Raw genomic sequence first — 26,837 nt, 5'->3', positions numbered from 1 at the left:
ATTTGGTCCTAGGGCACATCAGCAAACAGCAGTCATCATGGGAACAGTATATAAACATGTATCTAAGAAAAATGCGAACAAAAAAATACAAACCCTGGAAACAAGAAAGGAAGTTGGGCAGGGGAAATGCACTGAAGCAGAATGGAAACCAGTCGGTGCTGGTGGAAAAAAAAATGGGTCCAAACAGAACATTAAACTTCCTACTATCTTATCTAGGCATCCATCCAACTCCTACCAACCTTTGACCTTCCTCTCTAATTTTGACACTTTGTGCCTCCTTTTCCTCTCCTTTCAGTCTCCCATCCTCATCCTTGGTGACTCCCACACTGACATCTCCTCTGACCTGTTAACCGCCCACCTCTTCACCTGACCTTCAGCCCCAGATCAACTCTCTCACTCACCAAATAAGCACTCTGGCCTACCGAAGTCAATCAAAGTTAGGGGCCTAAATACCTCTGTGGACCTGGGCTTCTGAGTTCCTCTTCTCTGACCATCATTTTAATATCAGCTTCTTGCCACCTGTGTCTCCACTTGGCTTTTCTTTCAGTTTCCATATCTCCACTACTTTCAGCCTCTCTCCAACCTCTCTCTCTTTCCTCATAATCATTCATTTAGTTACTGATTCCTCCACTCCTTTCTCTCAACCCAAATGGCAGCACACTAACTTCTGACCCTGGATTATGCTCAACATCCAGTCCTAGGCCTGGAACTAGGAGTGGTACTTCAGTCCCTGGCTTGAAGTGGTTTCCATTATATACAAGGTTCACAGTTTGGTTCAATGGCTCTCAGCACCTCCACTATACACACTGTTCCAGCTCCCCTGCATCCAGTTATTTCATTCTCATTTGCATGCCACTGAATGCCTCTGCCATGACTCTCACAACCCTGCTGACTTCCTCCCCAGCAAATTCCTTCATGTCTGCTATCTTCCTTGCTAAACAGTGCCCCCTTCAAACAGATCAAGCACAAAAGTAGAGCTGGGTGAAAAATGGAAGACCAGTTAGAAAGTTTCTCTATATGAAATTTTTGATAAAAATCTGTCAAAAAAGTTCAATTTAGAAAAATGTTTGGTTTGAAATTCAGTTTTACCTTCCACTTTGTCACTAAATAGGGGCAAGACATAGAAAAGATGATGGGGAGGAGAGAAATTAAAAACAATAAACTAAAAAAACTCCCCCAAACCACCTGTAAATTTTTCATTTTCCAGTTAAAAAAATTTGGATTACAATTTCTGATGTAGAAAAATAGCCATTTTTCAATGGAAAAAAATACTGCTCATATACAAATCATTTCAAGCAGTTCTCCATAAAAGCTTTGTATATCAGGTCAAAGTGGAGTATAGAGTTAGGTTTCCAAATTTCTGATTCAGACTGGTCTTTGTATAAAGGGCAAGAAGTCTCAGGACTGATTCTCTTCTCATTTTCACCAGCTTTACACTGGGGAGACAAGATTTAACAGCATATTTCCCAATGTTTCTAAAGTGACAAACCACACAGGGGGAAAAAAACCCATGAAGCCTTTCTTGGTACCTCAAGAAGCAGCAAAATCAAAACGGCACAGGTTAATAGTTCTTAAGTAATCTCTTTGCAAACTCATCAGGTTTGCTACAGATCCAGTTCCTCTGTGTGTAGCACCTTGAACTGCTGACAGTGTTTTTGTACATAAAGGCACATTCTCCTCCTTCTCCTATTTGAAACCTGCAAAAAAAAGTAAGAGCAATGAAGCTGTGAAGGAGGCCATTACAAGTAGAGTGTGAATAATGGATTTTTCAGTTTACTGGCAATTCCAAAAAACCATCAAAAAAAAATCGTTCCAGGGGTCAACCTAGAAAATGGCATTTTCAAAAATTTTGGAGAACCAAAAAGTCAAAGAAGTAGTTTTTGTCCATCCTTCCTGCTAAGGGAGCAGCCCTGGTTTCTGAGAGTCTGCATGGCCTATAAGAATCAGCCAGAGCCCAAACGGAAGGAAATGGTCTTATTGGTGAACAGACTGATGCTGGAGGGACATTTGGACTGGGCATTAAATTGTCAATGAAGGTGCTGGAGTGATTTCCGGGTGAACTCCTGCCTCCCCAAGAAGTGTAGGTGGGGTCTCCATCCTTCCCACAGCAAGGATGGAAGCTTGGGACCGACCGACAAGGGAGCCCCCACCACAGCTTTCTATGACCCAAGACAGTGAATAGAAAGAAAGTGACTCACAGGTCATTGAATACTGAGCCATTTGGCCACTTCCAGGGCTGGCCCGGTTCCCTTCTTAGACCAATCCAGGCATCAAGATAGCCCTTGTGTCGCATCAAGAAATCCTGTTAAAGAATCAAAGAGGAAATAGACATTAACTTTTTTTTTTACATTGGTTTAAGACAGACAAAATGTTGTACCTTACTTCCAGATTGAATCTAGTTTCTGCACCTCTGGATCTTCCTCTTCCTTTGCCTGATAGACTGTTCTAATATCTGATATTCTCTCCCTGTATAGGTAAGGCCAACACTGAGCCCTTTTGAAAAGCCTGCCCGTATTCCCCCCATGCCTCAGTTCCACATCAGTAAAATGGGAATAATAATCTTGTCTTTGTTTTGCCTATTTAGAGTGTAAGATCATCAGCACAGGGACTGGCTCTCACTGTGTGTCTGTGCAGCACCCAACACAGTGGGGGCTTTGATCTCAGCTGGGGCAGGGCCTGTCTCACTGTGTGTCTGTGCAGCACTTGGCAAAATAGGGTTCTGATCTCAGTTGAGGCTCACTGCTACAATGCAAATACATATAATTTTTATTTTGCATTCAGAAATGGCTTCACCCTGTTTTGGAGGATGATATTCTTTTTCTCCTTGGCTGAGATATTTTAATCTCTATTTTTTTGTTGTTTTATTTCATCACCTTTTCCTGTAGGGTGTCTAGCCAAGCCAAGGAGGCACCAGGGGTAGAGCAGAAATGTTGGCTCGAGGTCCAGTCTGCTTCATCCGCAGAGAAAAGGTAACATTTTCCTTGGTACCCAATCCACTTTTCAGGGCAGCAGGTGGCAGGACTGTCTGTAGGAGTCACACTGGCCTTCAACACTGAAAAGTAAAAAGGGGTAAGCGCATCTCTTTCTTCTCCCACCCCATCTCTGTATCTGCTGGGAATCAGAGGGCCAAAACCCTTGAGACCCAGTCCAGTGCTCTATCCACTAGACCGCACTGCCCCTCCCTGTACCCATTCAGCTTTCATCTTTTTAAAAACATCACATTCCAGCCTTCATGGTAGCAAAGAGAGCCTTGCAAATGTGACCCAGCTGCAATCCATGCAAGCATCTGCCGAAGGTTATAGAGAACTTGAGACAGCAGATCTGAGAGGGGAGAAGCTGCCCTGAGTGTTACCACCAGAGAAACATTGCCTGAGTCTGCAGAGAGCCTGAGACAATTTCTCTGAATGGTGTGAATTGCCCTCAAAGACAATTAAACTCATTTCAGTGTTCACTCTAAACCCAATGAGGACATGTTAAATACCAACATTAATTATTTAATTGCAGCAAAGAATCCTGTGGCACCTTATAGACTAACAGACATTTTGCAAAATGAGCTTTCGTGGGTGAATATGAGTCTTGCATCTGACGAAGTGGGTATTCACCCACGAAAGCTCATGCTGCAAAACGTCTGTTAGTCTATAAGGTGCCACAGGATTCTTTGCTGCTTTTACAGATCCAGACTAACAGGGCTACCCCTCTGATACGGAACTATTTAATTGTTATTTCAGCAGATAGGAAAGATGTGAGAGTGAAACTCCTGGGGCTTTTGATTAAAATACTACTCCCAGGAAGGAAATGCAGAATGAAGAAAGGAGCAGAAAAATAATCACAGGGAAGGGGAAGACAAACAAGGAAAATGAGGATGGGAGGGGAAAAGCAAGAGAGAGCAAGAACAGCAGGGTCCCAAAGAAGAGCAAGTCCCCCCATTCTTTCATGCTGAATGTGACAGTAAGTGACTGACTAAGCAATACATAATTATTCTCATTAAGAGTTTAGTTAGTAAAAAAAAGAAAAAGGCCAGATTCTACTTTGATTGCTGTTCAAACCTACCACTGATATCATTAGGATACCAGCTATAGACCATAATTAAAAATTTGGCTCTCTTCTCCCAATGAGTTTGACACCCCTGCTTTAAGATGCGTGCAATTTATATAATCAATCACTAGGTGTCACTGTTGCTTTGCTGTAACCATAAGATGCAAGAGGCGAACTTCACAGAGGCAGGGCACAGATCAGACTAGTGGCCTATATTGCACTAACTGTGGTAATAATTGGAGATATACCAATCTCCTAGAACTGGAAGGGACCTTGAAAGGTCATTGAATCCAGCCCCCTGCCTTCACTAGCAGGACCAATTTTTTGCCCCAGATCCCTAAGTGGCCCCCTCAAGGATTGAACTCACAACCCTGGGTTTAGCAGGCCAATGCTCAAACCACTGAGCTCTCTCTCTCCCCCCTCCCTATGCACATTTAACCCTTTGAGGCTCGGTTCTGACGGGACTGGCAATAGAAGCAGCAGCAGGCCCAACAGCAAGGCTGTGGCATTGTAACTGCAGCTGATGTATGTGAAACATGTCATTAGGATAGTTCTGGGTCTGAGTGGAAAACACAGAGGTGAGCTACACACTCACCTGACCAAGCAATCACTGGGATAAGGATAACCGCAAGTAGAACTGCAGCTACGGTTTTCCATGCACCACGTCTCCTGAACTTGGAATCAAACCAGAGACCTATAAAAGAACAGGCCATCAATACTATCACTGGGCTGCTCTAGAAGTGAGGATGGGTTACTGGGGATAAGAACATAGGAACTGTCAGACTGTATCAGACCACTGGGTCCATCTAGCCTGGTGTCTTGTCTCTGACCATGGCCAACACCAGCTGCTTCAGAGGAAAGGGCAAAAACCCTGCAGTAGGAGATATGAAGCAATGAGACCCCATGGAAAATTCCCTACTGAACCTATTAGAAGCTGCCTTTAGCCCTGAAGCAGACGAGATGGACAAACCAGCCTCAAAGTTAAGACACCACCACCAGGAAGCTTGACCTGTTTCTAGAAGTCACCCTGCTTTGAAATTAGGACAGTCTCCTGTCTCCTCTCGCAGAGGCAGAGTTCTGTTCATTCCCCACCCACTTCGACCTTCTGTAGAACATCACTGTGGGCTCAAGAGTCTTTAACCCACTCTGGATTTTCATGAGTGCCCCTTGTAGGCTTGGTCCTCCTCCCAGATCTTCAGGGGTGCATCTGGGATGGGAAGGTTGCTGAGCCTATAGGAGGAGGGTGGTCCAATGTCAGAAGAGATGGGGCTCCGGAGAAGAGACTTCCAAAGTCTGGATAATTCAGGTAACTGTTTGGGCTGGGATCTCCAAAGTGCCTAAGGGAGTTAGGAGCACAAATCCCTTTCGAAAATCTCACCCTTGAATTTGTGGATACTTGTTAGAGCTGAACTCTGAGCTAATAGACGTTCTTCCATCACTTGTGGAGCTGAAAGACACCCCTTGTGATCAGTGGCAGCAGCTGCAATAGTGAGTAACTTTGGAAAGCACACCAGGGATGCTGCCTAAGGGACAGAGCGATGCTACCTGGGCAGAAGCGGAGCTACAAAAACCCTGGTGATACAAAGTGCCTTGGAGAGTTGAACTCTGCTAACTGGAAAGAGATTCAGGGCACATCAGAAGCTGGATTTCTAACAGACGGCTAATATAACAATCTGTCAGAGTATGTGCACCAGTTGCTCTAGGGAATGCAACACTGTAGTGCAAATAGTTACATCTACTCTGTAGTGCTACCGGTCCCAGGCTCTAAACCTTTCTGGCAATTTATCTAGAGTGTGTTGTTACACTAACAGTCAGAAGATGACACCTTGCAGTAGATACAGCTCGGACATGTTACCTAGCCAAAGGGGTTGCTGTAACACTGGGTAACAGAGAATGAACATTATAAATAAATAAGTATTTTGCTGCTTCACACTAACACCACCCAGGATGCCTGTCTCGGGACTGCTTGGACTCCATATAGTATTCATGAATCTTGGCTTTTCTAACAAACTCAAAGGGGACAAAAAGAACAGAAATCCTTGTGGCACCTTAGAGACTAGCAAATTTATTTGAGCATAAGCTTTTGTGGCCTAAAACCCACTTCATCGGACGCATGTATTTTCCACTGCATGCATCCGATGAAGTGGGTTCTAATCCACGAAAGCTTATGCTCCAATAAATTTGCTAGTCTCTAAGGTGCTACAAGTACTCCTGTTCTTTTTGCAGATACAGACTAACACGGCTGCTACTCTGAAACCTGTCAAAGGGGACAATGAATCGTCATTTCAAAATCAATCCTTCAATCCACAACTCAGGAGTAAAAAGTAGAGAAACATTCTGGTTACAGGAGTCTTGATTCCCTCTGGTAGCTAGTCAACATGAAGGATGAGCTCACAACTGCTACCAGCTAATGGAAATAATTCTTTAGCTCAGATTATAAAAGCCCACTGTCTTCACTGAAACTGCTCACATAGCTAAAGTTAACTAGGCTTAGGGCTTGTTTTCACATACAGCACTACTGTGGTGCAGTTGCACTGATACAGCACCACTAAAGTGCCACAGTGAAGAGGCTACTATACTGATGAGAGAGCTTATCCCATTGATGTTGTTAATCCACCTCCATGAGAAGCAGTAGCTATGTTGATGGGAGATGCTCTCCTGCTGACATAGCGTTGTCTACACCAGTGATTAGGTTGGTATCACTGTGTCACTCATGGAGGTGGACTGGATTTTTTACAACCCTGGGGAATGCAGTTATACTGATATAAGTCTGTAGTGTAGACTTGGCTTTAGAAGGATTAGCTTTTTATTGGTAAATGTTGATAAATATCGATTTCGCCACACACACAAACCAGCAAAAAAATATTTCTACTGATAATAATCAAAATCTACAGATAGGCAAAGTAAGAAAAATGTTGCATGCAGACTTATATATTGGAGTAAAAAATCCAGTGATTTAGACTTCTGAATTAGGCTTGTTGCAAATGGGCTAGCGAATGAATAGTAAAAAGAGGCATGATTTGCTGATTTAAGGATATTTACTTTGAATGTTTTGAAAATTTGTGTTTTAATGGTTTATAAAGCTTTAAACTTTTGGGGTTTCAATGTCTACTGTCATTCAGTAATTGTCTGACAGTCTCAATTTCCAGCAACCATGAAAATTTAAAAATCAATAAAAAAGGCTTAAAAATAAACATCGATACCATCTATCACAATTATAAAAAAACAAAAATCAGATTCTGCCAAGTCTAATGTTAAGCATGTGTTTAAGTGCTTCACTGGACGGGGGTTTAAGTGCTGAAGAGCCAAAGTTCAAAACCCACTGATGACTTGTGCGGGGGGGAGGCAATTACAATAATAAAAATTAAATCATTAAAACTGTGAAATGTGCAGAAGAAAAGGGCTTACCTGCGTGACGACATACCACATGCTCATTGTGAAGCAGATTTAAGCCAACACTGTTGTTAATGAATGAGGTGTCTGGAACAGGATCAGACACTGAATTTTCAACAAAACAAAAATTTGTAAAGCACATATTTAGCTATTTGTGCACAGACCAGCTTCTCCAATCCTGACCCAACTGTTAGTGAAGGGGAGGAGCTGATAGGCTAATTAGAGGGGGAAGGAGGTACTGAACTAAACTACTAATTGCTCTCTCCTTAGTCCTTATACCTGTGAAATGTCATATTTGACATCAGTAAATATGGTTTGTTCCTTTGGCTCGAGTGGTATACCAATATTCACGAGCTTGGAGTGATGATGACTTGTGCCTCCCCATACTTGGGCGGGGGGGGAGGGCACAATCTAAAGGGGAGGACATGTGAACACCCCATGTGTATCCTCTGCTCAGCAACCCCTGCAGTCAGCCCAGGGCCACCATGCTCTCCATGCCTCATGTTACCTGCCATGGGTGAGGGAGGGGACTCTGTCCTTCTCCCGCTGCACCACTCCCTCCCCCCCAGCACGTTTAGCCACTGTCCTTTCTCAGAAATCCCCATGTCTGCCCTTTCAGCGAGCTCTGTGCCCCAAAAGCTCTGTCTCTCTGCTTCTTCTCAGGGTAACTCACACAAATGCTTGACCAAGCTTCCTGCTGCCAGCACGCCTAGGATGCAATCAATATGCTTGCTAGCCCCTACATTTGCAACCAGGGACGACTTTAGCCCACACAACTCAGCTGTGCAGTGCCATGTGCCTAATCCCATGGGCAGTGCCTACAACTCTGCATCTTTCTTTATGCGACTTTTGTTGAGCCTGAAGGAGGGTGCTTGGCAAATCCACTGGCTTTAACAAGGTCTGTGATTGTCTCTGTATCAAAGTCGCACCTGACGGCCGCCATTAGCAGCTTTCAGCACAACAATTTAGTACCAAAATACCCCAAAGATCTCCCTTTACCTATGGCTTCCTCTGCCTCAACATTTATGGAGTCAGTTGAATTATTCTGTTTGCCAGTAGGGACAACTTCTTGTTCCTCACAACTATGGAGAAAAAATATGTAGATACATTCCAGTTATTTGTTATAGTGTGAGAGATGGTTGACAATTCAGATGTATAATGGAGAGTGGGAGGAACTGATCTCCCCCCCCCCCGCCGCATTTTTATTAAATTTACAGCTGGTCAAAATACTTTGAAGTCTTGATGAATACTTTGCTTGGAATTCATAAAAAAAACCAAAAACAAAAACAGAAATTCACGCCCCCACCCAACATACGCACAATTTTAACCCGTTGTTTTTCAACCAGATCTATGTTCTGTTTCATACAGTCAAAGCAAAATATGTGAGATGCCGAAAAACTGTTCACTCCAAAATGTTAAGGCCAGTTGTGTGTCCAGCAAGACTCAGCAGTGCAGGGGAGGGACATAAGCCACACTGACTTCAACAAACATTGTATCTGCCCTGTAGTGAAGTGTGACAGAAAGGAGAAGACACTTACCTGTCTGAGTTGGATTCGCTATCCTAGAAGAAAAAGAACACAAGTCACCCCATGGAGGTCCCTTGTGATCTGCATCTCAGTTCACAGGTCGATAGTTACAAGAAATTAGACATGGTTTGGCATCTTTGGTCGGGAATTTTCCATCGACATTATATTTCAATTTTGGTGAAAATTTCTGATTTTTCTCTATTAATCAAAATGAAATATTTTGTCTTGGGTTGGTTTGACCCAAATTGAAACACTTCAGTTTGGTGAATTGAATCAAAACATTTTGTTTCGAGTCTGTTTGATATTAAACAGCATGTGCCTACCAGGCTCTGATGCCTCATGGGAGTTGTAGTTCAGGTGCCTCTTGCCCACTTTCTCTCCTAGGGGCCAGGCACCTTGGTTGGACTACATCTCCCATGATGCACTGCATTCCCCCCCTCTGACTGAGCCACATGGTGCATCAACAGATGTAGTCCAAAAACAGGTCCAGGCCCATAAGGGAGAATGGGGACATGAAGCACCCAAACTACAGTTCCCATGAGGCACTGCAGCCAGTGGCAGATGCAGTTTAATGTACAAACCGGCCGGAACTGAAATGTTTGGAGATTTCTAAATCAGAACTTTCCATTCCGTCAAGAAATTAGGATATTTTGACTTTTCATCCTGATTCAAGATGAAAACAAATGTGGAACAATCAAACAGAAATACTGACTTTCACTAGGCCCTACTGCAAACATTTCATTGACATAGTTAGATTCTACATGTAGTACCTTATCACCTGCCACAGAGAATTGATTTACACTAGTAACATCCCTAATGGACTCAAAGGGCCAGATCTCTACTGATGTATACCACAGTAACTCCCCTGACTTCAGTCCATTTGTCTTCAATTGAGTTACACCCATTTACACCTACTGCAGATCTGCTCTAGACTTTCTGAGGACCACTAAAGCCCATTCCTGGCACCTACCTCCCTGAACGGCCACAGAATACAATACCTGACACTCCAGCAAGCAAACAGAAGTGTCCTCTTCTTTAGGGTTGTTGGGCACCTCCTCCGTTGGGTCTTCACCACTCACTTGTCTCTGAACCTCAGACGAGATGTTTTCAAGAAGACCCAATTCCAGAGCCAATTCTGAAGCCAAAAAGAGAGAGAGAGAGAGACTGAGAATCAGAACCATAGTTTGTGCAATATTTTAACAGTAAGATTTCTGGAGCAGGGACTGTCATTGACACAAGGGTCCCTGACCTGGTTGGCCTCTAGGAGTTACCAGAATATAAATGTTAAATAATAAATAAGGAAGACTTCGAGCTCAGTTCATTGATGTGGCATAAGATTGTTAAAATAGGCTCCTGGGGGGCCAGTTATGCTGTTTCTGTGTTGAAGGGAGGACAAAGGTCTTGAGCGTTAAACTACCTTTGCCTTCCCTGTATTTTGGGTTTACGCAGGGGCTGCCCACTGTAGGATTAGATCGGCATATAAAGGGTTAAAACAGCTTGGCTAAAGCAAATATATGCTTTGCAGTTTGTGTGAAGTGCAGGTCCTATTAGCAGTGGTGGGGAGGCCTTGGAAAAAAAAATCTGGCTTAGTTGGAAAAATTGGACCTGGAAGGTAACTGATAAGATTGGGGGGGGAGGGTACGGGGTGGGGAGTGGCAGATTTGGGGCCTACAGAAAAATCCCCCCCTGCCGTGGCCCCAGACTGGAGGCGCTCTCACTCCCTGCTGTGGCCTCAGGGCTTTTCCAGTCTTGCAGTCATAGCAAGAGGTGGGAGGGGGAGCGAGTGGGTGGGGGACCCTCAGGAGGAAGAGGTGGAGTGGGGGCGGAACAGGGACAGGGCTGTGGGCAGAGCAGGGATGGAAGGGGTGGAATGGGGTTGGGGATGAGGGGTTTGGAGTATGGGAGGGGCTCATGCAGAGGGTTGGGATGAAGGATTGAGGGCTGCTGGGTGGGGCCAGGGATGAGGGGTTCACAGTTTAAGAGGGGGCTCTGGTTGGGCAGAAGGTTGAGGTGTGGTGGGGTGAGGGCTCTGGCTTGGGATGCAGGCTCTGGGGTGCAACTGGGGATGAGGAGTTTGGGGGGTGCAGGCAAGCTGCCCCGGGGCTGTGGCCAGAGAGGAGGACTCCCCCTAGCACTGTCCCCCGCAGCAGCACATTCACTTAGCACCACTGTCACTGCACATGCTCCTAGGGCCCTTCTCAGGTCCAGGAAGCCCCCTCGCCTCCTCTGTGGTGGGTGCCAGGGGGGGAGGGGAACTCTGCCATCACGTGCGTGTCTCCTCCCCTGCTGCTGCCCCTCACTGTAGCCTCACTGGGGGTGGGGGATGGGGCTGCCCCTTGCCCAGTGTGGGGCAGGAGCAGTGACTGTGGGTCCCGCTGTTCTGGTGAAGGGTCCCACCGGAAAAGAGAAGGGTCCAATGGAGTGAGATCTACAGAGAGCCTGAAACAAAAGCTCTGATGGAAAAGAACTTCCTTCTTTAGTCTCACTGATTGTTGATCCTGAAGCCTAATGATTACAATTTATCAGCACTGGCACTAATGGAGGAGGGAGGCGCTAGGATCCTGCGGCGACAGCTGATGCCGGGAGCCAGCAGAGTGGAGCACAGTGGGGAGCTGCAGGGGCAAGCCACTCACTGCCCAGGGTGCAGGCAGGGGACACACTGGGGGAGGTGTGCAGGGGCAGCAGGTGGGGCTGGGGGAGAGACCCAGCCCCGAACATTGGTGGAGCCGGGCCCCCAGGCCCTGAATATTGCTGGAGCATGGAAACCATGGGCCCATATAACTCGCCACCCCTGACAGGTGCTGGGGGTGCTGAGAGCAGTGAGAGGGGGCGTGGCCTCAGCTGGAAGAGGTGGGGGAGGGGGCTAGCCTCCCCAAGGGGAAGCTTCACCTGCTGCCTTTATACCTAACCAGGACTTGAGTGTGACTGGGACTTGAACCCTCACTGATTGCTACTGGGAACCACTCTAGCAAATATTTCAAAATTACCGCCCCCCCACCCTCCGCTCAAGAATACTTACCTTTTATTAATTAGTAGTAGCAGTAACATTACCGTTACAACTTTACCTCTGAAATGCTTCAGCAGATCACGTAGAACTTTCTGGCTTTCAGAGAGAGCCTGCACCCTGCTCTCCAGTTCAGTCAAAGAATCAACAGGCGCCTCCTCTTCACCTTTCACCTGCTCACACCTAACGCAGAAAGAACGAGGTTCCTGTCAGAATACTCAGTCCTAATTGCTGAATCCACTCAGTGGGAAGACAGGCCACAGGGGCTAGCCCAAGCTCTGAGCATGCTGGCTCCATATGTTACTTAGAACATTAACGATGTAAATTTTGGAATTAAAAGTAACATGGAACACCAGGAGTCTTCACCTGCAGCCCCCATGCTCAGCTCCTGCCTGGGCCTCCTCTCCTCAATTCAGGGCCACTACTGCAGTTGCTCAAGATGATCTTTATTGAGCAGACTGTTCACCCCTGTTGTCCCATATCATAAGACTAGTATTCAAGCCCCTAATAAGCAGCATCTTCATTCCTAATATTCATGCTTCAGAGGACAAGCCAATCTCTAGCAATGGGGGTTAGGGAGGGAATTCCTCTGGGGTAGGGTCAAGGCCATCCTTATCCATACGCAAACTAGGGCACCAGGAAATTTGAGGAACCAAATTTCCTGATGCCCAGCACAGCTGTGTGCTGCTCCAGCCCCATCGCTGGGTCCCTGCCCTGTCCCCGCCCCCCTCCTTCCCTGCCCCGCCTCTTCCCACCCCTGCTCTGCCCCAGCCCCGCCCCCACTCCCATGAGCTCTGCAGCAGGGCCGGGGCTGCACTCACCGGTGGCACGAAGTGAAGCAACCCAGCCCCAGCTGCGCCACCAGTGAGTGCTGGGGGGTGGTTCTCCCCTACCCCAAGCCAGCCACTCCACCCCACCCCCCCACAGAGGCCTGCCCCTCCCTCCCCCCACAGCCGCCGGGGATGCGTAGGGCCCCAGAACAGCTAGGGATGGCCCTGGGTAGGTTATCCCATAACTGGCCACTAGGGGAGACTTGCATCTCCCTCTGAAGTATCAGAGAGGCAGCCGTGTTAGTCTGTATCCACAAAAACAATGAGGAGTCTGGTGGCACCTTAGAGACTAACCGATTTATTTGGGCATAAGCTTTTGTGCCCAAATAAATCAGTTAGTCTTTAAGGTGCCACCGGACTCCTCATTGTTCCTCTGAAGTAGCTGGCACTGGCCACTATCGGAGGCAGGATACCGGGCTAGATGGGCTCTTGGTCTGATCTGCTCTGTTAATTCGTACGTTCCTGTGATGCTTTCACTGTTCCATCCTCTTAGCCACTAGGACAATGAGGTGGGAGGGGCATTACACATTCCCAGCTGGGCTTTGCACCCTTCCCCAGTGTGATGAAGCACGAGGCTGACTAAGGAGACACCTACCTGCTTAAGGTGCTGTCAATGTCCTAGAAAGGGAAAAGGAAACAAAAAGAAACTCAGCTCACTTTGCCTTAAATTTTGATCCCTATAGGAAGTTGGGCATGTTTGAAAACTTCATGTGTGGCTCTGTTCTCTTCCCAGCTCTGCCAGAGCCCTGCTGGGTGATCTTGGGCAAGTCACTTGCTCTCCCTGTGCCTTGGTTTCCCCAGCATTAGTGATCCTGACCTTCCTCTGGAAAGTGCTTTGAGATCTACTGATGAAAAGCTCTATATAAGAGCCAGGTGTTGTTGTTAATTATTATTATTACTGTTTATGTCAGAGCTAGTTGAATTTTTAGATTCTGACCTTTCGATGACATGGGAAATTTTGCCAGGATTTCCCCTTCTTATTTGACCAACCATGGAGTAAGCGAGAAATACATTTGACATTTTGAATTTAAATATTAAAAAAACAAAAGTAAGGAAAAATGTATGATGCCATTCCTCCTCCCCCTCCCCCCAACACACCTGATTTTTATTCAACTATCTCTACCATTTATCAAAACTGTCTGCCTCCATCTGTCTGTCTATGGCTATGGCAGGGCTGTCAAATATCTGGTCTGCTTGATATAGTAATGGGGCCTGCATGACATATGCAGATACTGTAGAATCTCAGCCTTGATTAGAATAAAAAAAAGTATGTTTACAGGCTTTGTAGCTGCTAAAAACCTTTCTAAAGGTGATAAAAGTGTGACCAATGGAGTGAGGGCCGCCATCACATGTGCGCCTCCTCTCCTGCTGCTGCCCCTCACTGTAGCCGGGGGATGGGGCTGCCCCTTGCCCAGCGTGGGGCAGGAGCAGTGACCGTGGGCCCCGCTGTGCTGATGGAGGGTCCCACCGGAAAAGAGAAGGGGCCAATGGAGTGAGGTCTACAGAGAGCCTGAAACAATAGCTCTGAGGGGAAAGAACTCGCTTCTTTGGTCTCACTGATTGTTGATCCTGAAGCCTAATGATTACAATTTGTCAGCACGGACTATTTCAGTCCTGATCATTTTAACAGATGAGAAAGAGAAGAGGGCCGGAGAAGCTCACAGAGAAAACTGGAACATGTGTCTGTGTGTGAGAATGCAGGCTGGAATCAAAACAGCTCATGTGTAAGTGTGTGAGACTGTTGGATAGAATCAGATTAGCTCTGTGTGTGTGTGGGGGGGGGCACAATTTGCTGCAATAAATAAATATCCAGTAAAAATTTTATAGCGTATTTAATGCCATGGCATGTGAGCACTTCACACATATGCTTGTTCTGTATAGAATACACACAGGGCGAAAAATCAGACACAGTGTAAACAGTTGTGCTGCACTGAAATCAATGGCCTACATCTTTTAGGCAACTGGAGAGGTCTGCACACTTCTTCTGTAAAAGTTTGTTCTCTCAACAGTTCCCTGCACTTGACCTTTACTAGTTACACTCTAAGTTCTTCAGGGCAGGGACTGTCTCTCGTTGTGTGTCTGTGCAGCGCCCGGCACAACGGGGCCCTGATCTCAGCTGGGGCAGGGACTGTCTCTCCCCGTATGTCTGTGCAGCGCCCGGCACAACGGGGCCCTGATCTCAGCTGGGGCAGGGACTGTCTGTCGCTGTGTGTCTGTGCGGTGCCCGGCACAATGGGACCCTAATATTGACCGAGACAGAGATTTTTAAAGGCATTTAGGCATTGCTAGGCTCAGTGCTGCAACACCCAACTGATTTAGGAATGTAAGTCTCTTTCAAAAGTGATTTAAGCACATATGCGTCTAAATCCCATTGACTGTTGGAAATTTTTTGGCCTGTCTTACCTTGAGGAGTTCAATGTCTGGCTGCTGGCACTTCTGATTTATCTCAGCCAACAGGTTATCGAGAAGTAATAGCCCCTTAGTATTTTTATTCCTTGTCTTCCCAAGGTCCTGTATTGTGCCTTCCAGGTGGTTCCGCACGAGTTGCTCAACCTGGTGCACTTGCTTGAATTCAGACACAATCTCCTGCTTCTGGTGTTCTGTCTGTTTCTGTCATGAACAGATATAAACAGGGCAGTGACAAAGTGAAACAGGATTCCCAAGTTCCTCTCCACAGTAGCAACTTCGTTTCAGCTGTGAGCAATTGAGCCCTGTTAACACAGCGCAGGACTCTGTGGGGCAGATGCTCAGCTGGTGAGCATAGCCCTATGGCCCTTACACATCATATTGGAGCCAGTCTCACTTGGAGGTGTCTAAGCACAATTTTCAGTATAGAGTGTCTAGCTGCGAGATTTTTCTAGGGAGCCTAGATCCAAAAGAGAGGGAATTCAAAAAGCATTTAAGAAATTAGGCCCCTATCTTCCACTGAAAGTACTTTTGAAAAAAAAAATGACCTATACTCTGACCCCAAATCCCCAGTCCCAAGATTTTCAAAAGAAAGAACTTAAAGTTTGGCTACTGAGGGCTTGTCTACACTACTGGCCGGATTGGCACACAGCAATCGATCCAGTGGGGGTTGATTTATTGCATCTAGTAAATCGACCGGCAAGCGCTCTCCCGTCAATTCTGGTACTCCACCAGAACAAGAAGCTGTTGTAAATACAGTAGATCTAAAGTAAATCTAAAGTAAACCAACTGCTGAGCATTCTCCCATCGACTCTGGTACTCCACCAGAACAAGAAGCCATGGTAAGTAGATTTAAGTACGACGTCAGCGACGCTATTCACGAAGCTGAAGTTGTGTATCTTGGATTGATCCCCGCGGTAGTGAAGACAAGCCCTAAGTCTATATTTAGTACATCTGCCTGGGAACTGGAATTTCCATTCCATAGGAAATTCTAACATTTCAGAGAAAAATATCCCATTCTGAATAGGAACTAAAAGCCAAAATTTCAAAATTTCCCATGAAATAAACATTCTGAAAAACAGCATTTTGACAGTGGCAGTTGAAGCATTTTGTTTTGACTTTATAATGTACATATATTATACATACATAACGTTAAACAGGGTGTACAAACCCCGCACTGGCTAAGAAGGGGTTAAGGAACTGTCACGGGCTCCAGCAGCCCATCTTGTCACACCTACGAGGTGCATCAGGCCTAGAAGAAGGGGAAACCCAGTTCATCACTTAGCAGCTGCCCTGGGAAGGAAACTTGCCTCCAAACCCCAGCTGCCAGAGAAGGGCTGGTCTGACAACGGGGATTGTTCATTGACTGCTGCCGCTCTAACACAACCCCAGCAGCACCCAAGTGGGGTAATTCCCTGTGTGATGGCAAATTGCAAGGTGTGCACGGGAGTGTTTAAAATTATTGCGATGGGGAAACCTCTCTGCTAATTTACACACCCTCTTCTGACTCCAAATGGTTTGTAGCTGTTAAATCCTAGATTTACACTAACTGCTATTTAGGCTTCCAAATAAGTAAGCTTATCTGGGCCTCATCACCCTAGCACCTCACAAAACCCCTGTGAGGTAGCGCAGTGCAACTGTCTCCATCCTACAGAGAAGCTTTAAGAAGTACGATTTTTCAAAAGTGCTGAGCAGCCGGCAGCTCCCGTTGACTTTAATGGGAGTTGTTTTGGTTCCCAGCGTTTTGAAACTCAGAGAGGAAGGATGGGCAGCCCCAACCCCACGCACCTGTGGGGTCTGTCAAACCTGCAGAGGGGCTGCTCCTTCAAAGGGAGGCTCGTAGGCCATGGTGGCATCCAGCGGGAAGCAGAGCTACAGCCCCTCAGCACCCAGAAAACTACTGAACAGAGTCTGCCACCTGGACCCTCTGGAGAGGTAGAGGGACCACCTTTACTTTGTTCTTTTCATTAGAGCTCTGAGGACACACACAGCGGGTTGGGAGCCCAGCCCCACTTCAGAGACTACTTACCTTTTGCCCTGTGAGGCACAGTGGGGGAAGCCTGGACTGGTTTGTGGGATTATTGTTTGCGCCTTTTTTATTTTGGACAAAAACAGAAGGGAGGAAGATGCCTCCCTAAGACATACAGCCAGAGTGTGCACCCCCCACTGACTCCAAGCCACACCTACAGCCAGGGAAGGACAGCTGGGATGAGAGATGCAGCCTCTTACCCCAAGGGGGCACCCTAGAGGTGCATCCTATGACAGAAACTATTGTCAACACTGGTGACTATTAATGATTACCGTGAAGAGTGGATGCTTACCAGTAGAGTTTGATATTTCCCTTCTTCAGCAGCTGCCCGTCTCCCTCGCTCCTTTCTCACACGTTGAAAATGATTCTGATGACTCAGAAGCTGCTCCTGCAGCAAGACCAAAAAAATTACATCAGCTTTAAAAGTGACCTTAAAAATACTTGTCAGCCTTAAATGTGGCCTGTCGAGGATTTGTTTTTTTTATTAGACTTGTGCCCCACACTGCTTCTTTATTACAGCTAAAGAAAACCTGGAAGTGGAGGGAGGTTTTGTTTTGTATTGTTGTGGGTTTTTTGGAGGGGATGTGTGTGTGCGCATTAGAAATATTAGGGGGACTTCCCCTCCCCCCCTCTGCGGGCACCCAGGCCGCTCCAAGCCCCTACTCCGCTCCTCCAGGCAGGCCTCTCCCATGCCTGTGATGGGGTGTACAACCCACACTTGCCTTGAAGGGGTTAATAGGGGCTCAGAAGGGGGACAATTAACCAGACAGACTCAGCTGAGGGGAATCAGGTGGTGTAAGAAATCCCCTGACTGAATAATGAGAGCGCCGAGCTGAGGCGGAAGGAGCTAGGTTCATTAAAGACAGGAAGTGGGAGCAGAGAGAGGTGGCTGCGGAGGAAGTTTCTCCAGGGGGAGAAGGGAGGGCTGTTTGCATAGGCGCCTTTTAGGATTTGGTAGGGAGTTTCTCCAGGCCGATGAGGGGAAGAGGGGGAGTACCTATTGAGGGCGCAGGGACGAGTGCCCGGAGCAAAGAGTGTGCAGTTTGAAGGAGATGAGGAAGGAGTTAACAGTAAAAGATTGGGCAGGGGATTTTTCTTAATTTTTTTTTTTGGATAAAAAAATCAAACAAATTTAAACTTTTTGAAAACTGGCATGTTCTTACTGAAAAACTAATAGTTTTGTGGGATTTTGGTTTTTTAAAAAAAAAAGAATTTTTCCTCAAAATCTCCCGAGAAGGAGATTTTTCAACCAACTGTGGTTAGGAAGAACAAGGACTAAGGGGGGGAGGGAGGGGGGGGAGAAAAAGGGTGGTGGTGCGGGGGAAATAGAGCAGAAAAACTCAGAGGTGGAAATAAGGCAATAAAATAAAAAATATATAATTAAAGCATACAGAGAATAGGACTGTAGAAAAAATTAGAAGGGACGTAGAGGAGTAAAGACTGTCTCTTCCTAGGCCTTCTACAAGCCATGTACCCCTGTGAAAAATGGATATCAATTCTACCATTCTGATCCAACAGCGTTTTACACTCATTTCGTTCTGATGTAAATAACTAAGCACAGTGCAAAAGCAGGGGAGTTGCGTCCAAATCAATCTATCCCCCTCTGTCCGATTTCTATCTAAATAACCTACCTTACACTCCTCTGCAGCTGCCTCAATGGGAATGACTCGGTGAGTTTTGTGTTCTCGAGACTCTCTGCAAACCCTGCAGAGGAGGATCCGGTCCTGCTTGCAGAAGAGTTTGAAAACTTCTTCATGTTTCTTGCATTTTCCATCTAGGCCTCTTGCTATGTTCACCACTGCCTCCAGCTGCTTGTTAGGCCTCAGCTCCACCTCAGGGAGAGATTTCCTGCACTGGGGGCAAACTCCTGTGCCTGCTGCCCCCCAGCAGTCAGTGATACAGGCTTGGCAGTAATTGTGCCCACATTCTAGAATCACTGGGTCTTTAAAGGACTCCAGGCAGATGGGACAAGCCAGCTCATCCCGGAGCTCCTGAACAGGGTGTATATCTGACATGATGGCTGCTGTGAAAAAAAAATATATATTTACTTTCACTTTCCTCTTCAATGTTTGTCTAGCCTTGATGCAGCTTTTGCAAGGGGAGGGGGAGCAGGAAGAGGAAAAATAGAGCACTGCATAGAGTTATCACCCCTGAGGGACAAAAAACGGGGACACCCGGGATGATCCTGCCCTCATGCAACAGGACAGCTGGCAGTGTGTGCTGAGTATCTGTACAGATTTCCCAGGACAGCTATCTCCAAAAAGGATAATTGGAAAACCTGGATAGGTAGCAACAAAGTAGCATGAAATAACAGAGCACTGAGAAGCACTGTCCCCTCATCCTTCCCCCATTACTGACCCAAGCCCAAGGACATTGCGGAAAGAAATTAAAACATGGATAATGAGGACTATTTTGCTGTAGTGGAGATAGAGTGACCAGAGAGCAAGTGTGAAAAACTGGGACGGGGTGGTGGTGCCTATGTAAGAAAAAGCCCCAAATATTGGGACTGTTCCCATAAAATTGGGATATCTGGTCACCCTCCGTGGAGGGATTCCCTGTTGTGACAAAGTGAAACAAATCATTCAGTGGTTCAAAAAAAGAATTAGACATGGTGTGAATTGGCTGTAACTACATTGGAGTCAATAAGGCCAGATCCCAGCTGGCTATAGCTCCATTGGTGAGGATCTGGTTCTATATCTGTAGTCAGAGGCCTCCAAAAATCATGAGACTGGATTAAAAATCATGAGATTTTTAAAAATGATAAATGTCGGGGGCTTGTGTGTTGTTTTAGCTTTTTGAGCAGATCTGGATTGTGTAGACCTTTCTCTGCTAGGTTAGTCATTGTGATGGATAGAGTTTTGTCACGGTAAAATTAAGCAAAATTCACAGAACAATCATGCGGAAAAATGTAGAAAATCAGGGTATGGCCACAGCGGGGCTGACAGCTGAAGGACCCCACCGCAGGGGGCTGAAGCTGAAGTAGTCACGGAGAGCCGTTAAAGTCACGGAATCCGTGATCTCCATGAACAAATTGTATCCTTAGTCATTGTGATGGAGTGTGCTCCTCACACCAGCCCTGAGAGAGTTGAATTAGGCCCAATCAGCCAATTAAGCTGTAAATTTAGGCTGTGTGGAGAGTGCTAGTTAGAAAGAAACTCATCCGTAAGGGAACAGGAGGGATGCCTATAAAGCCAGGAGGCTGGCAACAGTGTGGAGGCAGCAGGGAAGATGCCTGCAGTCTCTCTCGAGGTAAGGAAGAAGGAAGGGGAGATAGGAACCTCTGAGAAAAGTGAGAGGAAGCCATGAGGAAGGGTTTACCTAGTAGGCCTAAAACAGAGGGGTCTGTCTAGGAAGGCTGGTGAAGGAGAAGCTTAAAGAAGAACAGTGGGAAGTAAGCCAGGGAAGACAGCAGAAGGTTTGGTGAAGATCTGGACCTTAACTGCTCACTGTAGGGCCCTGGACCGGAAGCCAGAGTACAGAGCAGGCCTGGGTTCCCCTACCATCCCCTGCAGAGTGGTGTGGTTTGGGGCAGTGAGAGGCAAGACTGCCTGAGGCACTGGGGAGTGACATAGTCGGGGCAGCAGGCATGAGGATTCAGGGGTAGCGCACTGTAGCAAAATGGGATGCAAAATGCACAAGTATCAGAGGGGTAGCCGTGTTAGTCTGGTTCTGTAGAAGCAGTTGCTGCTTCTACAAAATGCACAAGGTTCATTCTTGGGTGGCTATTTAGCATTCAATTATGTTTGAGGAGGCTGTAGACTTCCCTTAAGGTGAAATAAGCATTAAGTCTGCAGCCATCCTGCTATCCCAATGTCCCACTAAGGCCTGGTCTACACTGAGGGGGGGGGGGGTCGATCTAAGGTATGCAACTTCAGCTCCGTGAATAGCGTAGCTGAAGTCAAAGTACCTTAGCTCGAATTACTTACCCGTCCTCATGGCGCGGGATCGATGTCCGCGGCTCCCCCGTCGACTCCACTACCGCCACTCGCTCCAGTGGAGTTCCGGAGTCGACGGGAGCGCGTTCGGGGTTCGATATATCGAGTCTAGATGAGACGCGATATATCGAACTCCAAGAAATCGATTGCTACCCGCCTATCCGGCGGGTAGCAAAGACGTACCCTGAGGGTCGGGTTTTACTTCCTTTTACACATCTATTGCTTGCACCCACCTGACTCTTAGACCATATTTAATTAAGTCTCAGCCTTTTGTCCACATTTGTTATTTCGGCTATCCACCTTTGGAGTTCTGACAATTGTTGGAAGCATTTGCACACATGGAATGCTCTGTATACAATGCAGTTAAGGAAGTCTGGCTAACGTAAGAATGGCCATAATGGGTCAGACCAATGGTCCATCTAGCCCAGTACCCTGCTGTCAGACAGTGGCAGGTGCGTCAGAGGGAATGAACAGAACAGGGCCATTATCAAGTGATTCACCCCTTGTTCTATCCCCAACTTCTAGCAGTCAGAGGTTTAGGGACACCTGGAGCATGGGGTTGCTACCCAGACCATCTTGCCTAATATCCATTGATGGATCTATTCTCTGTGAACTCATCTAATTCTTTTTTTAACCTAGTTACACTTTTCACCTTCACAATATCCCCTGACATGGGCAGCGGGTATCGGAGGTCAGGGAAGGCTGACCCTCCCAAAACAGCCTTGCATGGCCCTGCCCACACTCCACCCCCAAGACCCTTCCGGCTTCCCTGCACTATAATGGTTAGATGGAGTGCTAGAGGAGGTGGCCTCAGTCCCAATGACTGCTGCGTCCATCACAAGATACTCTGAGCCCTAATTTAGCTACTAATGGGCAGAGTGGAAGTGGCCCTCTACATTGTTCCAAGAACCACAGGTCTAGACAGTGATGGAGAAACAGACAAAGCATCACAATTTTGGGGAGCAAAGGTCAATTTTCAGCCACAGGATACTGGGTTCTCAGGTGCTGCTGCCCATGTAGTTACATGACAGATCAGGTGTGAGAAGATTGCACAGATGAGACCATGTTTCTGGTAGTGTTTAGTATCCAGCAGCTCCCACTGGGAATGGGGATTCTCCACTGAGAAGAATGGAAGCTGAGAACTTTTGCAAATCTGGCCAATCACTTCACCCTGGTGCAACTCCATTGATTTCATTGGGGTTAGACAGGTGTAACAGAACCGAGACACAGCCCTGTGATGTCACACCCAGCTGCCATGTTTCTGAAGTGGATGCACATCTGTAGTGTAACCCATTGTGTGGGAGAAAAGAATGAAATTGAAGATGTTATTTCTGCCTTCACTGCTCCTCCACTCTCCAGAGGCAGATCCCCTTACTACTACTGCGTTCTGGCTACCCCATAGTTTAACAGCTGTGACAAAGTTCCTCCTCTACCTTGGTGGATCCTGCGCTTATTGGCAGATTTGCTGACCTCAGTGATCTTCCCCTCTGGTGGAATCCACAGCCTGGGTCAACTCCTCCTGTGTCTGATCAAGAGTTGGGAGGTTTGGGGGGGTGGGGGGAGACCCAGGCCTACCCTCTACTCCCGGCTCCAGCCCAGGGCCCTGTGGATTGCAGCTGTCTATAGTGCCTCCTGTAAAAATAACAACTACAACTTCCTGGGCTACTTCCCCATGGCCTCCTCCAAACACCTTCTTCATCCTCACCACAGGACCTTCCTCCTGGTGTCTGATAACACTTGTACTCCTTAGTCCTCCAGCAGCATGTCCTCTCACCCTCAGCTCCTTGCTCCCAGCTCCTCACAGGCCCACCACAAACTGAAGTGAGCTCCTTTTTAAACCCAGGTGCCCTGAGTAGCCTGCCTTGATTGGCTGCAGGTGATCTAATCAGCCTGTCTGCCTTAATTGGTTCTAGCAGGTTCCTGATTACTCTAGTGCAGCCCCTGCTCTGGTCACTCAGGGAACAGAAAACTGCTCATCCAGTGACCAGTATATTTCCCTCTACCAGACTCCTGTACCCCACTGGTCTGGGTCTGTCACACAGCCTTTATAGGAATCAGGCAAATTCCCCACTGATCCCACTGACTGGGAGTGAGATGAATTTTAGCAAAATCTTGCTTCATTTTGTTTACAGATTAAGCACTTAAACACAATTTTATACAAGAGGATCAAATGGACAGAATAATCTGGAATGTTATCTGCAGATTAAAAAAAGGGAATAGAAAATACCAAAACAGTATCAAACTAAGAGATCAACTCCTCTGCTACAGACAGAGGCGACTGGTAGCTGCTGATAGTGGGTGTGGGTGTGTGCGGGGCACAGTTGAAAGGTTCTGGTGATATGCAGACAGTGGTGTTCAGGGCGGGTACTCAAGAGACAAAGGAGTTTTGATTTCTAGAGCTACTTTTGATGTGCGGTTTTATGATACTTGGTAGTAGCAGATGGAGACTGTTCTAAAAGGGAATTACACATGAAGGTACTCTGGATTGCACTGGTCGGTGTATTATACTAAATTGAAGCAGTGGTTCTCAATTAGGGGTATGCAAACAGCTGGGGGAAGCAGAGGTCTTCCAGGGGGCACATCAACTCATCTAGATAGTTGCCTAGTTTTACAACAGGCTACATAAAAAGCACTAGCTAATTCAATAGAAACGAGAATTTCATACAATGACTTGTTTATACTGCTCTATACACTATATAGTGTCTCTCAACCGTAGGGGGTGTGTGTTGTGGGAAGGGTTTAGGGGCATCGCAAGTACAGGGCCAGCATTATGGGATGGCAAGCAGGGGCCCTGCAAAGCTAAGATACATGCTGAAGCTGAAGCCCAAGCCCTTCCATCCAGGCTGAAATTGGACTACTGAAAGGGGTACGGTAGTCTGGAAAGGTTGAGGACTAATGATCTGAAGAACAGAGAGATTTGCAAGCAGGGACAGCTCTAGGTATTTTGCCGCCCCAAGCTTGGCAGGCAGGCTGCCTTCGGCGGCTTGCCTGCGGGAGGTCCCCGGTCCCGTGGATTTGGCAGCACGCCTGCGGGAGGTCCCCGGTCCCGCGGATTTGGCAGCACGCCTGCGGGAGGTCCCCGGTCCCGCGGATTTGGCAGCACGCCTGCGGGAGGTCCCCGGTCCCGTGGATTTGGCAGCACGCCTGCGGGAGGTCCCCGGTCCCGCGGATTTGGCAGCACGCCTGCGGGAGGTCCCCGGTCCCGCGGATTTGGCAGCACGCCTGCGGGAGGTCTGCCAAAGCCGCTGGACCAGCGGACCCTCCGCAGGTATGCCGCCCTCATGGCAACCGGCAGAGCGCCCCCCGCAGCTTGCCGCCCCAAGCACGCGCTTGGCGTGCTGGTGCCTGGAGCTGCCGCTGTTGCAAGCCAATCTTGCAATAAAATCTTTTAGATCGCTTGCGATAATATCAGCACCCAATAATCAGAGGTGAAAGTGGGCCGGTGCGGGCCAGTACAGCGTACTGGTAAGAACTGGCCACTGGTACCCGCACACAGCCCCTTTGGCTCTCCCCCACCCGCCCCCCATCAGCAGCCCTGCTGGTAGAGTCGGGCAGTGCTACTGCCATGGCTCTCCCACTTTTCACTGTGAGTCCTTCCCCTGCCCCTCCTCTTCCCTTGATGCCCCGCTCCCTGGCCAGGCTGACAGCTAGACCCTGGCCAGGGAAGCCCAGGGGCAGCTGTGGGGAGCCATGGACCCTCCACCTGCCTGGGGTGGGGATCTGAAAGCAGCTCCCAGCCCATGTCCTAGCCCCCCGGGCTCCCCACCCAGGGCACTTGAAGGGTCCACGGCTCCCCACAGCTCCCCAGGTGGCAGTTACCATGGCTTGGGTGAGGCTCTTCGGCCCCGAAGGCCCCACCCCCTGGCCAGAGCCAAGTTGGGGTAAGAGCTGCTCAGGCAGCTGCAGAACCTCCACCTGCCCAGGGCGGGGGACCTGGGGGATGAGGACATGGGCAGGGGGCTGCTCTTGTCCCCTCCCCATCCTGGTAAAGTGGAGGGGCCTGGGGTCCCCAGCCCCACTCTGGCATCCAGCTTGGCCGGGGGCAGGGCCTCAGGGGGAAGAGGAGAGGTACCTTTGGGAAGACTCTGCCGCACAAGTACTCAAGCTGGATGAGTTGGAGCAGGACATTGTAAAGAAGAGGGATGGTTATATCGACAGATTAAATGAGGAAATATCACTTCTCAATAAGTTGATCATGAGGGCCGCCCAGAGGATTCAGGGGGCCTGGGGCAAAGTAATTTTGGGGGCCCCTTCCATAAAAAAAATATTGTAATACTACAGAACACTATATTCTTGTGGGCAGGTTCTAACATCAGGGGGAGCGAACACACAAAAAAGGCGCCACTCAACATATCAAATTACTAATTACATCCACTCCCTCCCACTTCTTGCCCCCCTCAGAACCCCCAACATCCCCCCACTCCTTGTCCCCTGACTGCCCTGACCCTTATCCACACCCTGCCCCTAGACAGACTGCCGGGACTCCCACACCCCATCAAACCCCTCCCCGCCCCCAACAAGACCCCCAATATACACCAAGACACACCCCTTAATCCAAAGTGTGTGTGTGGGGGGGGCAGCGAGGGACCACACACAGCTCCTGCCATTGAGGGTACATGGGTAGCTGCTTCTGCCCTAGCACCTGGATTTAATGTTTAGCCAGAAGCCTTTGCGAGCAGGCGGAGGGATACTGCTAGCAAAGGGAGCGTTTGATTTTAGAGTCTGATCCAAACAGACCTAGCAGAGAACACAACAATAGCGCTGCCTCTGCCATCCCAGCAGAGCCCATAAACAAGTGAGGCAGAGACGCGCTTAATACAGTGCATGGGGTGGAGAGGGAGCACAGACAAGGGACAGGGCATGGAGAAAAACCACAGAGGGGAGAGAAGAAGAAGGTGAGGAAGGAGAAGCCAGGCGGCTGGGTCTCTGGAGGGGCTTTTGGATGCAGCATGTTAATGAGACCCTTGCAAACACAAGGGAAAGAAGCAGGGAAGGGATTGCAGAGGACAAGCCGGAGCCGGGCTACTCACTCAGCCTCCCTGTGGGGCACTGGGCATTGGGTAGCAGGGCCCAGGAAATGAAAAATCTCTTACCCACACAGAATTGTTAACTGCTCCCAAATCCTTTGCCATGGCTGCAAGCTTAGAAGAGCACAAGCTGTGAGCTGCACGGCCTGCCTCAATACATAGCTCTTGTGCGGTGCCTCAAGCAGGTTTGCACTGCATGACCCAGATGAAAAGCCCAACGGAGACAGTTTGCAACTTTCCCAGCTCTTTCAGCAGCCGTCGGGGCCTTTAAATCACTCAGGCTGCATCTTCCAACTAAAATGCATTAATGATACAGCTCAGGCAAGCGGGCTGGGGGCCGGGCAGGCTGCCCGGGCCAGCGGAGAGCACTGCCCACTGAAGGCTGCTTTTCTAGGCTTGTGTTTTGCTGTTGGAGAGAGACCCAGACTTCCTCCCCTCTAACCCCCCCGCCCCGCTCCCTGACTGCCCCAGCCCCTCTCCCCCCCCCCAACCATCCACCCCAGCCCCTCTCCCCCCCCCCGAACCATCCACCCCTCCCCCTGCTCCCTGACTGCCCCAGCCCCTCTTCCCCCCCCCCGAACCATCCACCCCTCCCCCCGCTCCCTGACTGCCCAGTCCCCCTCCCCCTGCTCCCCGGGACACCTCTCACACC

General features: G+C 48.2%; 1 protein-coding gene across 1 annotated transcript; it reads right to left on the bottom strand.

The window, feature by feature from the left end:
• On the bottom strand, positions 1–26,380 carry LOC123347038 (E3 ubiquitin-protein ligase TRIM7-like). Its single transcript, XM_044984463.1, has 14 exons — positions 26,252–26,380; positions 18,855–19,246; positions 17,516–17,611; positions 15,192–15,398; positions 13,384–13,406; positions 12,020–12,141; positions 9,953–10,089; positions 8,967–8,989; positions 8,428–8,510; positions 7,444–7,533; positions 4,631–4,729; positions 2,874–3,052; positions 2,199–2,302; positions 1–1,697 (listed from the first exon to the last, which is right to left on the bottom strand). The coding sequence occupies exons 2-14, from the start codon at positions 19,236–19,238 to the stop codon at positions 1,562–1,564; spliced, it is 1,683 nt and encodes a 560-aa protein (XP_044840398.1). The 5' UTR covers positions 19,239–19,246; positions 26,252–26,380; the 3' UTR covers positions 1–1,561.
• Positions 26,381–26,837: the final 457 nt, after the last annotated feature.

The sequence above is a fragment of the Mauremys mutica genome, chromosome 12 (genome assembly GCF_020497125.1).
Source record: "Mauremys mutica isolate MM-2020 ecotype Southern chromosome 12, ASM2049712v1, whole genome shotgun sequence".
Taxonomy (NCBI): domain Eukaryota; kingdom Metazoa; phylum Chordata; order Testudines; family Geoemydidae; genus Mauremys; species Mauremys mutica.
The sequence above is the reverse complement of the archived record's forward strand: the minus strand, read 5'-3'. Positions and strand labels throughout refer to the sequence as shown.

What these genes read in the sequence shown, in the direction of transcription:
- LOC123347038 (XM_044984463.1), bottom strand. Translation starts at nt 19,238, where the DNA reads ATGTCAGATATACACCCTGTTCAGGAGCTCCGGGATGAGCTGGCTTGT. An exon ending in CAGCTGCAGAGGAGTGTAAG is followed by an intron (nt 17,612 to 18,854) that starts GTAGGTTATTTA and finishes GTCTTGCTGCAG; the next exon opens with GAGCAGCTTCTGAGTCATCA. An exon ending in CCCAGTGATTGCTTGGTCAG is followed by an intron (nt 3,053 to 4,630) that starts GTGAGTGTGTAG and finishes TTTACTTTTCAG; the next exon opens with TGTTGAAGGCCAGTGTGACT.